The sequence below is a fragment of the Zalophus californianus genome, chromosome 3 (genome assembly GCF_009762305.2).
Source record: "Zalophus californianus isolate mZalCal1 chromosome 3, mZalCal1.pri.v2, whole genome shotgun sequence".
NCBI classification, from domain to species: Eukaryota; Metazoa; Chordata; class Mammalia; order Carnivora; family Otariidae; genus Zalophus; species Zalophus californianus.
In genome coordinates, this window is record NC_045597.1 from 115,078,690 (window position 1) to 115,092,018 (window position 13,329).

Sequence of the window (13,329 nt, forward strand, 5' to 3'; positions counted from 1 at the left end):
CTTCATTCATTTGGTTGTTTATTTTATCCATTCCTTTATGCAAGGATGTTAAGTATTTACCGTGTGATGTAAGCACTGATACGGACTAGAGTCACCAAGATGTGTAAGACTGTCTGCAAAAAGCTTCACGTATAGGGAAAGAGACAGATGCATCCGTAGGTATACCTATGGGTAGTACGTGCTTTAAGGTGGCCGTGTGCAAAATGCTGTGGGATCACAGAAGAAAGTCACTTGGGACCGATTTTGGTGAGTGGGGATGAGGATTGGGGAATTAAATTAAGGAAGGCTTCTTGGAAAGGATAGGTCCTGAAGACTATAGAATGTAGCAGGGCTGTACAAGCACAAAGAACAGCAAAAGCGTAAGGACACAGATTATATGGCATGTTTGGGAGATTTAGGGTGTTGCAGGGTACCTGGGGGCTGGGACTTAAAAAGATAGGCTGGATCAGAGTTTGGTGGAAATGGATGGGCTTTACCCTTCAGGCAATGTGGACTCATTGACAAGTTTTAAGCTCAGAATACTATAAGATCTACTTTATTACATGATATGTGACTCTTAAGAAGAAATATATATATATTTGGCTACCGTTAACTGTCAGGCACTGTCTATGCACTTTACATATGTTATTGTATTTTTTAAGTCTCAACAATTTTATGAGGGGTGAGCATTATTGTTCCCGTTGTACTAAGGAGGAATTCGAAGTCAAATAACTTGGCCAGGTCAGTTAGGGGGTGGTGAGGCTGGAACTTGAGCCTGAGTTTGCCTGTCTTCCTTGAATTTTTCTGCACTATCCTTCCCCCACTTTTCTGGTGAGCTCATAATGAGCATTTAGTAACAATTTATGAGTTGTTACTTTTCTATCAGGCCATATGGACTATTGACCAAGCATTGCAAAAAGACAGGGATAGGAATGGCGGTGGGGAAACGGGGGAGGGGGAGAGAATAGAGATTGCGGTCCCAGAGCTGTGGGGTGGCCCTGCCTGTCTTCCAATAGCGAGATGCATTTCCATTCTGAAGATGCAGCAGAGCTCTTCCCCTCAGACTGGCTGGCCCGCCGTTCTGGTTTGCCACCAGTGTGCGGTAGGTCTGCCTGGGGGCGTATGTCCACTTGAAGAGTTTGGTTGGCCAGCCAGAGCCTTAGGATCCCAAGGCAGGGATGACTTGTCGGTCACTCTTGCCACTGACAGGCCACCATTTTACCTGGGGAGTTGGTAGGAGGCCATGACAGCCTTCTCAGGAACTCATATGATTACATTGTCCCCAGAGTCTTATGCAACAGTGAAACTAACTCTTCTGCTCTGGCAAGATCTGGACTCAGAACTAGCAAAACCTAGGATGGAAAACTGGCAAGAGGCGAGAAGTGTTTTCAAGTATCCCACTCTTCACCCTCGTCTTCCCACCTGCAGTGGCCTCTCTCTTTGGGTTTGCTTGGTTGCCGGACGGACGTGTGCTGTCTTTGGGGGTGCCACTGGCTGTGTGGCGTGAGCTGAGATCACATCACGCCAGAGCCTGTCACAAAGCAGCATTCTGTCTGGCCGAGCTGGCTCCTGGCTCTGCGGCTGGCGCATAGACATGGTCATTCTGCTACAGGAGAGGCTCTGAAACAAATGCTTTCCTTGGGCCCAGGAACCGTCACTCAGTGTGATGAAAGTGCCTTTTTGTGGGCTGTTTTTCTGTTAGGGTCGGGTGGGGGTGTTGTGTGGCTCGGTGTGGCGCTCTCCCATCCTGCTTTCCTTGGCGGGCGCTCCGGCCTCCCCCATCCCAGCACTCCAACCCAAATGCACTGTGTGTGCTCACTTCCCCTTCTGCTTCTCCTCTCCCCTGATAATCAAACATAGACGAGGTTAAACACACCAACCCCCACAACCTGGAGTTTGGAAGAAAATTGAGAATGCTGCGTTCGAAGAGCTTTTTCTTTTCTTTTTAAAATTACCATTTAATTCACACTTGAGTTGATAGAGGGCATCGGCTCTGTTCAACCTTGAACACTAGAGATAGGTTCTCCAACAATGAATTAATTGTAACATGATTGTAAATAGTACTTTAAAGACCAAGCCGAGTTTGTTCTGATGGGGTTTTATGTGCTCTCTTTTCCTTAAAAAAAAAAAAAAAAAAAAAAAAAGTAATTGCACCCCGTGTTGAAATAGCAGCGACAGTCAAGGATTCTCCAAGTAGAGTCTCATGTGTTCCTTAGCCCCCTGCTCCAAAACAAGTGGTGCCCTCCATGAGCTCTTGTTTCCCTGGATGTGTCCCAGACCTTACCCTGCAGGAGTTTGGGGAACAGTAGCTAACTAGGAGTTAGTAGGATTGTGCATTCTGCTTAGGGAGGTTGGATTCGGAGGTGTGGCCCCGTCCAGGGGAGCCTGATTCAGGTGCCCTGGCCCCACTGCTTCGTGGCAGAGGAGGAAGCATGTGCCGGGTTTTCTCTTGTCTGTGGGACTCTAGCTCTGAGCTGAGTTTTCTTTAGGGTGCGGCGCATTGCTCAGAGCCACCCCTGGCGTGCATGTGCACTTGCAGGGTCCCTAGTGGCCTCTTAGGAGCCGCAGAGGGAGCTGGACCTTGGCCTCGGCCTCCTTACCCCTGATCTAATAATGCCTGGGCCGGTAGGTCCCAGAGTGCCTCCTACACAGGGGCTGAAGGTAAGGAAGCCCGTTCAGTTTAGGGGGAGATGTGTGATTTCTAATGAACAGAAGCTTTAGTGCTGTGACTGTGGCTGGCATTCCTGGAGTTGTTTATGCCACGAATGTAGAATTTTAAAAGTACAACCGCAGGGTGGGGAACCTCTTTCCTTGTGTCCCTCAAGTGCATTGCATTCATGGTCGCTTAGAGGCTCCCCACTCTGAATTTGTTCTCTGAACAAGTTGGCATTTTCGTGAAAACTGAAGCTTGAACCTCCAACCCTTACACTGTGGTCTTCAAGTTTTTGCTTTTCCTCTTCCCCAGGAAACCATTAACCAGAAGTTTGATGTGTGTGAACATTCTCTCCCTCCCTCCTCTCTCTCAATATAGCTTGACACAAACTCTCAAGGGCTGTTAGGATTAAAAAAAAAAAAAAAATTCTGCTGCTTAATTTCTCTTTTTTGTTTTTTAGCTTCCTGAAGGAAAATCCCACTTTCTTTTCCGACCCCAGTTCACACTCCAGTAACCTCAGATCAATAAAATGTATATTGAAAAAATTTTTAGAAAAGCTAACAAAAGAACAAAAATTACCTGGCATTATGAGATTCAGAGAGGCCAAAACCACAAACCAACCAGCCTAATCAGGGCCTGAGCTGGAAGGAGCTGGTGGCTTGGCTTGATGAGTGAAAAGGCCAGTGGCCCCGAAGAGGACACCTCAGGAGGGGGGGTTCCTCTTGTTGCCCCCACTGTCCTTTCAGGAATGAGACTTCCTCCCCTTATGTAGAGATGTTGGGTCAAGGATATTAATCATGTGCTATTTCCCTTTTGGTGATATTGATGCAGATGAAGGAGGATTGAGGGAAACGAGTGCTAAATATATTTTAATCACCTCTGCTGCGTGGAAGGAATCCCCACAGATAATCTTCAGTGCAAAGCAGCCTCTGTCTGCACGCCTCCCCCGTCCCTGTGTGAGATGGAAGCCAGCCGGCCGTGTGCGGGGCTTTGCACAGTGTGCTCATTGTGTAATTAAAAGAAATTCCTGACGCTGATGGGCCTGGGCCGTCCTGCTAGCACAATCACCGAAAAAACAAAGGCCATAACTTTGAGTGAGGGCCCCGGTGGTTTCCGGGCTGATTGGATTGTCCCCGTGTGGCTGGGTTTACAGAGTGGGGCCCTGTCCTCCCCAGCTCTGGACTTGCTCTGTTCTGAAGGGGCTCCAGACGGCCTTCCAGAGAAACATCCCCAAGGAGCTCACCTGCACCGGCGTTTCAACGGACCCAAATCAGATCTTTCGGAAAGAAAGTCTATTCCATATCTCACTCCAGAGACTCAGGACACTGATAATGTTTTTCTTCCTCCTCTTAGGAGATCAATTTAGAGAAGAAAATTCAAGTATCTTTCTGCTAAAAAGAAAGCGTACTGCTCGATATCTGTCTTAATGTTGATGTTACTAGGAGAGAGGGTGTCTGCCTCCTTTCTTTCTTTCTTTCTTCTTTTGCCTCTTTCTTCATTAATATATTCTGTAGGAATGTGAGTACATTTCTTATTTGTGGAACAGTTTTTGCTTTTATCTCACAATTCTATTTAAAATGCATATGGAGTTGAAATACATCATTTGTGTGAAAAATGAGATGGGCCATTTGGAAAATGTAATTTTTAAAATATGGAACCAACACTAGCATACGATCAAAGTAATGAGTTAATTTTAATTTCTTTTTCTTGCTTGCAGATGTCCTTGAAGGTTATAATGGGACGATTTTTGCATACGGACAGACCTCATCAGGAAAAACGCACACCATGGAGGTAAGATTGTGGCGTGCCATGAGGCATTCTCTGGGGGGCTCAGCAGCACTGTGTGACCGGCCACATTCAGGGGCATGCAGCCCCTTGACTGCGCGTGAGAGAGTGGTTAAGGGACTGGTCATGTTTGACCAATTTATTTTGTATTTGTGGAGTTTCAAAATAATGATAATAAAATCTCAGGGGTTCAGAATTTTAAAAAAATCCTTTGTTGGTAGCTCTCTCAAAATGGTAATATAGTACATTCTATAAAAAAAGACATCAGTAAGCTAAACGGTGGTGTGAGTATCTTTATGGACTGTGACCCTAATCTCAACTGAGAAAATCTGTTGTGAGAATCGTTTATACTAAGGAAGGCTACTCCGGGGAGGTGAGTTTCCTCAGAGGAAATTAAAAAACTGTAGGACAGAGATGTAAAGAAGTTGGCTTGTGGACCAAATTCAGCCCAGAGACGTATTTTTGTTTGGCCTGCACCATGCGTTTTAAAAATTTTTTAATTTATTATTATTATATGTATTTTTTAATTGCAGGCAGTGCTTAAAATGGGATGATTTCACGCAATTCTGAGTTTCCAAATTTGGTTGAGAATTCTGAAGATCCTACAACTGGGCGAAATTTCACCATAATATAAAGTGTAGGCTTCACTAGCTCAGAGATCATCATTGTCTTGTTCACCTGTTCATTCACATTTCTGAAGGAAAACCCCACTTTCTTTTCTGACCCCAGTTCACACTACAGTAACCTCAGATCGATAAAATGTATATTGAGAAAATTTTTATTTCTAGTGCATGGAACAGCGGCTGTCATCCAGGAGGGGTTTGATAAAATATTTGTTAAATTGGTAGCCTCGGGATGACCGTGGCCAACCCTTGTGTGTGGGCTGTGCGGTCCAGTCCACGCCAGCCCCCTGCATGCACACTGTGAGTACAGACTGACGAGCAGCATCCTCTGTCGTTAACGTACACACCTGACCTCTGTGGGCGTGTGAAGGTGTGAGCCCAGCTCAAAGTCTGTGGCTGTGGAGCCCTGTGGCTCCAGGCTGTCTTCCAGACAAGGCACGTCTGCAGATAAAATTGGCCCCTTTACCTCTTCTTTCCCTGCTTTTGTCCTCCTGTAAGCCCTTCAGGGCCGGATATTCTTCTAAGGCTAGGCTCCCCTGACAGATGAGAAGAGTGGTTATATGGTTACAAGACACTGCGCAGAGCAAGTTTGGGGAATTCAGCTTACAAGCAGCAGGGCAAGATGAATCCTTGATCCTTCAGGCTTAGGATTTTCATTTACGGTACCCTCCTGGGAATGTTACTGAGAGACATCTGCTGCAGAATCAGTTTAGCTTTATGAATCATTCCTATTGAAGAGGCGATTTCAAAGGCACGAGGCTAAAACTCTTGGGGCTCTGATGTTCTGCTCACACCGATTTCAAGTGTGTGTGTGACTCTGGGGCATCTCATTTCTGTTGTGTTGACTCACTTTCACCCATTTTGCAGGGGACAGTGGCTCTGAGATCACACAGATTAAAGGAAGCACAAGGTTTATTTGCCACTGCTTCTGGACGGAGCAGGACTGTTCCCTGACACCTGAGCCTTGGCCACACTCTCCTCTGCATCTCCCATTCTTATGCAGTACACCTTGGAGATGCAGGCACGGCCCTTTGCCTTCGTCTCTTACTGGGTCCCAGACCCTTATAACCTTCCCGGCACTAGCAAAGTTGCAGTTCTGTATTTCCTAAGTACTAGCAACTCCAGTAGCCATGACAAAAGCTCCTTCACAGGCCATAAGGCCTAAGCGGGGGGGTGGGGGGGGGGGCATCTCATGAGGGTGTCCATCAGTCTCTAGGTTTTTGGAACATTACCAAACAATATACAAAATAACAACAAAAAATGCAGTATTTAGAATCCCCCAAACCATAAGGACTGTTTACAAGAGTGACCTTTTTAGCTTTGGGATTAATTTGTCTTTGGGAAATAGGTATTTGCTCAATGTCAGAAATTTAAATTGTAAACCATCAAAGGAGAGACCTGTCCCCAGAGTAAAATCTTAGTTTGTGTTGTGTTGGGGGGGGTGGGGCGCGAATCAGTGGGTGTTAGGAGATGGCAAAGACGTATGCCAGCTTTTTAAAATGAAAATCGGAAATGTTTTGTTACATGAGGGTATCTGGAGCCCTGGGTGTCTGACAGCATGAGCCTTACAAGGCCTGCAGCACCGCTCAGCCAGAGGGGTTCGGGGGGACCTAAAGGGAACTGGCTTCTAATGCAGGTTACTCTCACAGTTGCCTAAATTCTGTAGCTTTTCCATCCACGTCAGTTTTAAAAGGTTGATTGCAAGGGGTGCTTTTCTTTATCATGACTTCTGAAGATCATGAACTTATGCCCATAGGAGGAAGGGGCGGGGCGGAGGGGAGCCCTTTCCTAGCCCCACTCCCCAACACACACACTTAGTCTGGTTCTTTCTGTCCAGTGGGTATAGATTGGAGAGAAGGTAGGAGATATGTTAGCCGAAAACAGGAAAGGAGGAGCCCCGAGCTGAAGTCGTAGAGACTGTGGGAGACTGAGAAATCCAGGACCCTGGAATGCAATTAAATTAAAAACAACAACAACAACAAAAACCCTGCAGGGCTTGCACCATCTGAAAGGATTTTATGTATTCGGAATTATACATTGTGATCTTTCAAAGGCTTTTTTGGAAGGGGATGTTAACTCCCTGAATGGACAGAGCTGTCACATTTTAAAGCTGTTTTTCATTTTAATCCCCTCATTTTGGGTCTGACATCCAGTGGTGATTCCATTACCTTCTATTGAGGAGAATAAACAGATAAGCCTACGTGAAATTGGAAAGATTAGCTTCTGAAGATGGAGCATTTAAGGCGGATTTTCAGTAAAAATATGAAACACTTGACAGTGTTGATGCCAAGGTTGGTAGGACACCGTCATGCACTGGGCCCAGGGCGTGTGTGGCCAAGTGTTCCCAGGCCTGGGTTGAAGGAGGGCTGCTGGGGGGTGCTGGCTACACGGGGAAGAGAGGGCTGGACCTTTGTTCGGCCTGTGGTGCTGGGAAGGGCTTCTCTGGGCCCCGTGCCTGGCTTTACGGCCCTCCTTGGCACAGATTTAGATGGATGGAGACACGCTGTTTTTCCTTCTGCTCAAAGGGACACCTGGAGCCCATGGAATGGTGCAGGCCACCCCACTGCTGAACCGAGCCTGCCGAGGGATTTTTAATGGGCCTGTCCGAGGGCATTGGTGCTCGTGTGAGCTGACAGGCTGCCTGCTTTCCCCTCTTAAGTGTTTCAGGAAACTGTCCTGCTTGGGAGGTTGAGGAGGCACCTGGGGCTGGAACAAAGGGAGTCTTGTTCTGTGGTTGATGGCCAGCGTCTGGTTTCTTCTTTCACACGTGCCCCAAGAAGGCCACATTCAGAAGTGGGAGAAGTTTTTGAAGAGGATTATGTAGGATCCAAGTATAAAAATGATCTTTTTGTTTTCTGAGAGTTAAAAAAAGGTGATGAAGTGGGACACTCCTTTGCTACTGAAGTCCATCCCGATCCTTCAGCCAACTGAACTTGTCCTGACTCTCTAGAAGGGCATTATTCTTCCTCAGTTCCTCTGCCTTTGCTACATTACTGTCCTCTCAGCTTCCCTGCTGCATCCCCTTTGCCCACCCTCATCTTCCTCCTCTCTCAAGATTTGGTGTCCCTCAAGGAAGCCATCCCATATCACCCCAGCTGGAAAGCACTCTTGTTCTCTGAATTTTTACCGCTCTCTGCTTTTTTACCACCTTTTGTTGCCTGAGGTGACTACTGTGTATGTGTAGATGTGTATTTTATTTGCAAAAAAGAGTGAAGACCTTTATGGAACACCTATCTCATGCAAACACACCACACACATCAACACCCCCTCAACACCACTCACACCACATGCTACATACATCACACACATCCATACCATATACCACGTATGCCCCCCCACACGTGTGCGCACGTGCACACACACACCACACATCAACACCCCCTCAACACCACTCACACCCACATGCTACATACATCACACACATCCACACCATATACCACGTATACCCCCCACGTGTGCGCACGTGCGCACACACACACAACACCACGCACACCCACATGCTACATACATCACACACACCCACACCATATACCACGTATACCCCCCACGTGTGCACACGTGCACATACACACACACACACAACACCCCCTCAACACCACGCACACCCACATGCTACATACATCACACACATCCACACCATATACCACGTATACCCCCCACGTGTGCTCACGTGCACGCACGCGCGCACACACACACACACACACCACACCACACACATCAACACCCCCTCAACACCACGCACACCCACATACTACATACATCACACACAGCCACACCATATACCACATATCCCCGCCCCCCCCACACACACAGATTGTCTTGGCAGGCTCAGTTTACTGAACATAAAGGCTCAGTTCTCACCAGTCTTGGGCTTATGGGCCAGATCAAGCATCCCAGCCCCGAAACCTGTGGTAGATTTGAGTATTACTTCTATGACCGTAGGAATGGGAGGTATCGTTGTGCCTTCTGCAAATAAACGTGTGCTTCCCTCTCCTGTGATTTTTGGGTGTGGGCTTCAGGGAAACGACACAGGGAGTATCCCAGACTCATGCCTGGTTCTGCCTTGGTTCTTACCCTGACAAAGGCAAACAAAGGGATGTCAATATTTGTATAAGCTAGGAATCGATTGGAAGATAAATCTTTTGGAAGGGAAAGCATCTAGGGAAACAGATTTGAGTCATTTATAAATGATTTTTGGATTATCTCTCATCCTTTGTCTGTGGACCACTGAGTAGAAGCTAAAGGATTGTGATGGATTATTGAAGGGTTCTGGGGGGAGCGTGGGGGGCACTCCTCAGGCTCTCGGGTGGATTGGCCCAGTGGCCTCACAGCATTTGACTGGACAGAGATCTGTGTTTTCACTGTTCATGTCATTTCTGTCAGCAATTTGCACAGTCCGAGCCTGTGGGGTCCAATATTTGATGTTTATGATGGCCTATGAGAAGTAAGCTTACCAACATATGAGAGATTCTGAGTCTCAGTCATTTAGGGCTGTTTTCCTAAGATATATTGTCATGGCCTGGGATTGAAATGTATTTTCAGACTCTTCAGGTCAAATAAACCATTACGACTGCTTAATGAGAACCTGATATGAGCTCAATAATATAATGCTAACATTTATTGTTTCTAAGCACCTTATTTATACTGCTTAACTTAACTTCTACAATAAATCTATGCAGGAGGCACTGTACTAAGTGTCCTAAGCAGTGGGAAGAAATACATATGCACTGGCCATCTTGCCCTCAAGGACTGTTCAGTCAAAAAGCCATATAAACACATCACATGATTTAGGATTCTTAGCACATGAGGGCATTCCAGGGGAATACCCATTTTCCCAGGTAAAAGAGCTTTGCCAGAGGCCAGATGTATCTAAATTCAGCTTTTCCCTTGCTTTCAGTAGAATGGAAGGTTAGGGATCAGGTGTGCAAAGGAGGATTCATAACGTAAAGCGCTTTGTGGCCTGGAGTTAGTGCCCGAGTCCACGTGACTTCTTGCTTTAGGTAACTCAAATGTTGGCTTGAAAGTCAGCCTGTCAGAGAGGCACTATGTGGTGAACACCCCCCCCCCCGCCCCCAAAGAATACAGAAGATCTGATTGAGGAAAACAAAGCAGATCTTCCAGGTGTCAGGCAGATTTAGAACAAGGATATGAGTCATAGGGTTGGTAAAGGTTGCTGAGTGAAGAGTAAATGGGTTTTGTACTTTTCTTCCAGTTCCATTTTTCCTAGAGTTTTGTAACTTTCTGAAGGTTTCAAAAACGCTGGGAATTCTGTTGCCAGTCATTAATTTAGACCTGCACACTTTGTGTTTGTGCACTGATGCGCAGTTTAACATGGAACAGGACAGAACTTGGAGCATGGGAATAAGGAAGGCTCTCTGGGAGTCCTTGCTGAAGCTGCTGTTTAAATACTTCTAGAACTCTTGTTTAGGAATTGCTTTCAGATACTATGGCATATCTTTTTGAAAGTCTTCAGAAGCAGCAAATCTGGATCTTTAAAAATGGATTTAGTAAAATAGTTCAAGTCACAGAAAAATTCATCTATCCCTTCACCCCTTGGATAAAATATCTCTCAAACCTCCTTAGGGTTGGAGGAGGTTGCTGGCTGCATGTAGAAGGGAGGGCTGGAGCTCTCTGGTAGAGAAAAGGGATAAAAGAATAAGAGAATATCTTACAAGTGAATTTAAGTATTAGAAATAGCAAAAAATTAAAAAAAGAAACAGCTAAAAATTTTTTGTAACATTTCAGGCTGGGAATTATAGACTTTTAAGAAATTGATAGAATGGCTTTTCTTGATTGGTTTGTGAAGTGATACTGAAGGTATTTCTAGAATAAGATTATTAAAATTTTTGAGCAATGATGACATTAATGAAACTCTCAGCTCTCAAGCTGGTTTTATTAAAGCAGATTAATTTGGACTTACACATTCTGATCAGTTTGTAAAAATTTCAAAACAAAGACCCATTTAGTGTGTGATAGTCACCATATAATCCTGGTCCTCCTGTGTTCCTTCCCTCCTCCTTTCCACCCACACCCTCACCCACATACACCGATTTGCTGCCCTGAGTGGCAGCAGAAGCAAATATTTCCAAGCCCCAGAGCCTGACAGAACATCTAGCTCTCTCCTGCTGGGTAAAAAGCAACACGTTGAGTTATTTCCATGAACTTTTGGGCTGTTCGCACGTCAGGTGGACCTCCAAGGATCTGGCAGTGTATGTGTGTGTGTGTGGGGGGGGGGGGTGCTCCCTCTTCCACAGAGTTCTGTTATGAAAACCAGTGTGGTTCCTTCTGTCTTCCACATGTTTCCTGGCACTCTTTAGCTGCCTGTGCTTGTGTTTTTCCCTCACTAGGGGAAGCTACATGACCCTCAACTCATGGGGATCATCCCAAGGATTGCACATGACATCTTTGACCACATCTATTCCATGGATGAAAACCTGGAGTTTCACATCAAGGTAAGTGCTATTGATTAAGTCTAAAGAGGAAAAACTGGGCCCCAAATCATGTTTTAGTTTTCCTCTTTTTATGTGTATATAAAAGATTGTTTTGATCTATTTTAAATGAAATGCTGTGGTAAGCAAAGCAGGTGAAAACTAAGGAAATATCGAGATAAAAGCCTTCTTTAGGATGGAATCATCTTGATGGTTATCTGAATTCTACCCTTTACCCAGTGGATTTCTATAGACATGACTGGAATGTGTCCGTGATTGGGTTAGGACAGCATTTCCCAAAGTGTGTTCCATGGAACACAGTACCTCATATTATTAATAGGTGGGCTATCAGGGAAAAGGCTTATGGGGCCAGATAAGCTGGGAAAATGTTTTGTTGAACAGTGTTAAATTCATCACAAGTTTAATATGCTGTTACGTAGTCCAATTCTACAAAGGGGACATGTAGTAGATGACATTTTCTGGCTTATTTGCCTGTGTACATATTTTTCCCCTTTTGAGGTTATGATGGACTGGTGTTTTGAGGGGCACACTGTGACAAGTGTTGGGGAAGGGTGTTATCCTTCCTGGTTTTTGTTTTTAAACCAGAACCTCTGTTCCAACTTAAATTTGAATTGAAAGAGAGATTTTTCCTCTCTTAACTATAGCTGTTAATTTATAACACTGGATATTAAGGATACATTCATTGGAACTCCTTTGTTTTCAAGTAACTGAAAGCCACTTGTTTAAGCAAATAGAGGAAGTTGTTACAAGATACAAAATTTGTTAGTAGGCGTGGGGCTCAGGGGTTGTGGAAAAGCAAGGAATCCAGACCCTGCTCTTCCTTTTAAAATTTTTTTTTAAAGGTATAATTCATTTTATTTAAAGGTATAATTCATTTTATACCATTTTAAAGATATAATTCATTTACCATAAAATTCATTTTTTAAAAGCGTACAGTTTGATGGTTTTTATTATATTCCCAAAAGTATACACCTGTGATCACTATCTGATTCCAGAACATTTTCATCACACCCAAAAGAAACCCCACCCCGGTCAGAGTCCCTGCATTTCTCTCTGCTTGCTTTATCTCTTTGGGGGGGTGGGCAGGGGGAGAAGGCACCATGGCCACTCCTGTTCCATATCCCTTATTCCCAATTCCTAATTCCCTAGGGAAGGGGCTCATTGGCCTAGCCTACAGTTGGGTTGCCCCCAGCTCCGACAAGCTCTGTCCAGGATGCACATGGCTGGCTGTGTCCCCACCACAGCAACTGGGAACGGTGTGGACGGGGGATGGGGAGGAGACAGGGTCAGTTCTAAGAAGAAGACTTGGAGCAGAGCAGATGAGCCAAGAGGCTGACCATGCCTTTTGAGGCAGGGACCTTGGTGCACTAGGCCCATCGTTTTAGAGATGAAGAACCTGAAGTTTCAAGACATAGCGCTGGATGGCCAAAGTCACACATCGGTTATTGGCTGAGCTGAGATTAGACTCTTGATCTGACCAACCCGACATGCAGCACCTTTCCCATTATCTTAAACTTCCGCCCTTGCTTACTTCTGCTATGTACCTTTCCTAAATTATATCAAAACAAGGCAACAGCTACATGCTCCATCATAAATTAGATCCAGGAAGTCTTTTTACTTTACAAATCCTTTTCCTCCCTTCGTTGGCTAACACAGGTGTCTCCTTGCCAGGGTTCTTTATATCGAAGGATACAGAAGCCTGTAGCTTTGATGGGATCAAGATTTAGGAGCTTACTACGTCTTTAAGGCTGTTTGCATTTAAATACCTTAAACTACTGTAGGGTTCTTATGGGATAATCCTGGAATAAGATGTTAAACCAATTATTGCCCTCAAAGTAGG

The 13,329-nt window shown here is 45.2% G+C and overlaps 1 protein-coding gene across 2 annotated transcripts in view; it reads left to right on the forward strand.

The window, feature by feature from the left end:
- Positions 1–13,329, forward strand: part of KIF5C (kinesin family member 5C) — a 147,908-nt gene that overhangs the window by 50,584 nt on the left and 83,995 nt on the right. For both annotated transcript variants that reach the window (XM_027589084.2, XM_027589085.2), the window contains exons 3-4: positions 4,350–4,423; positions 11,388–11,492. In XM_027589084.2, coding sequence (XP_027444885.1) covers positions 4,350–4,423; positions 11,388–11,492 — 179 coding nt within the window. The remainder of the gene's footprint in view (positions 1–4,349; positions 4,424–11,387; positions 11,493–13,329) is intronic.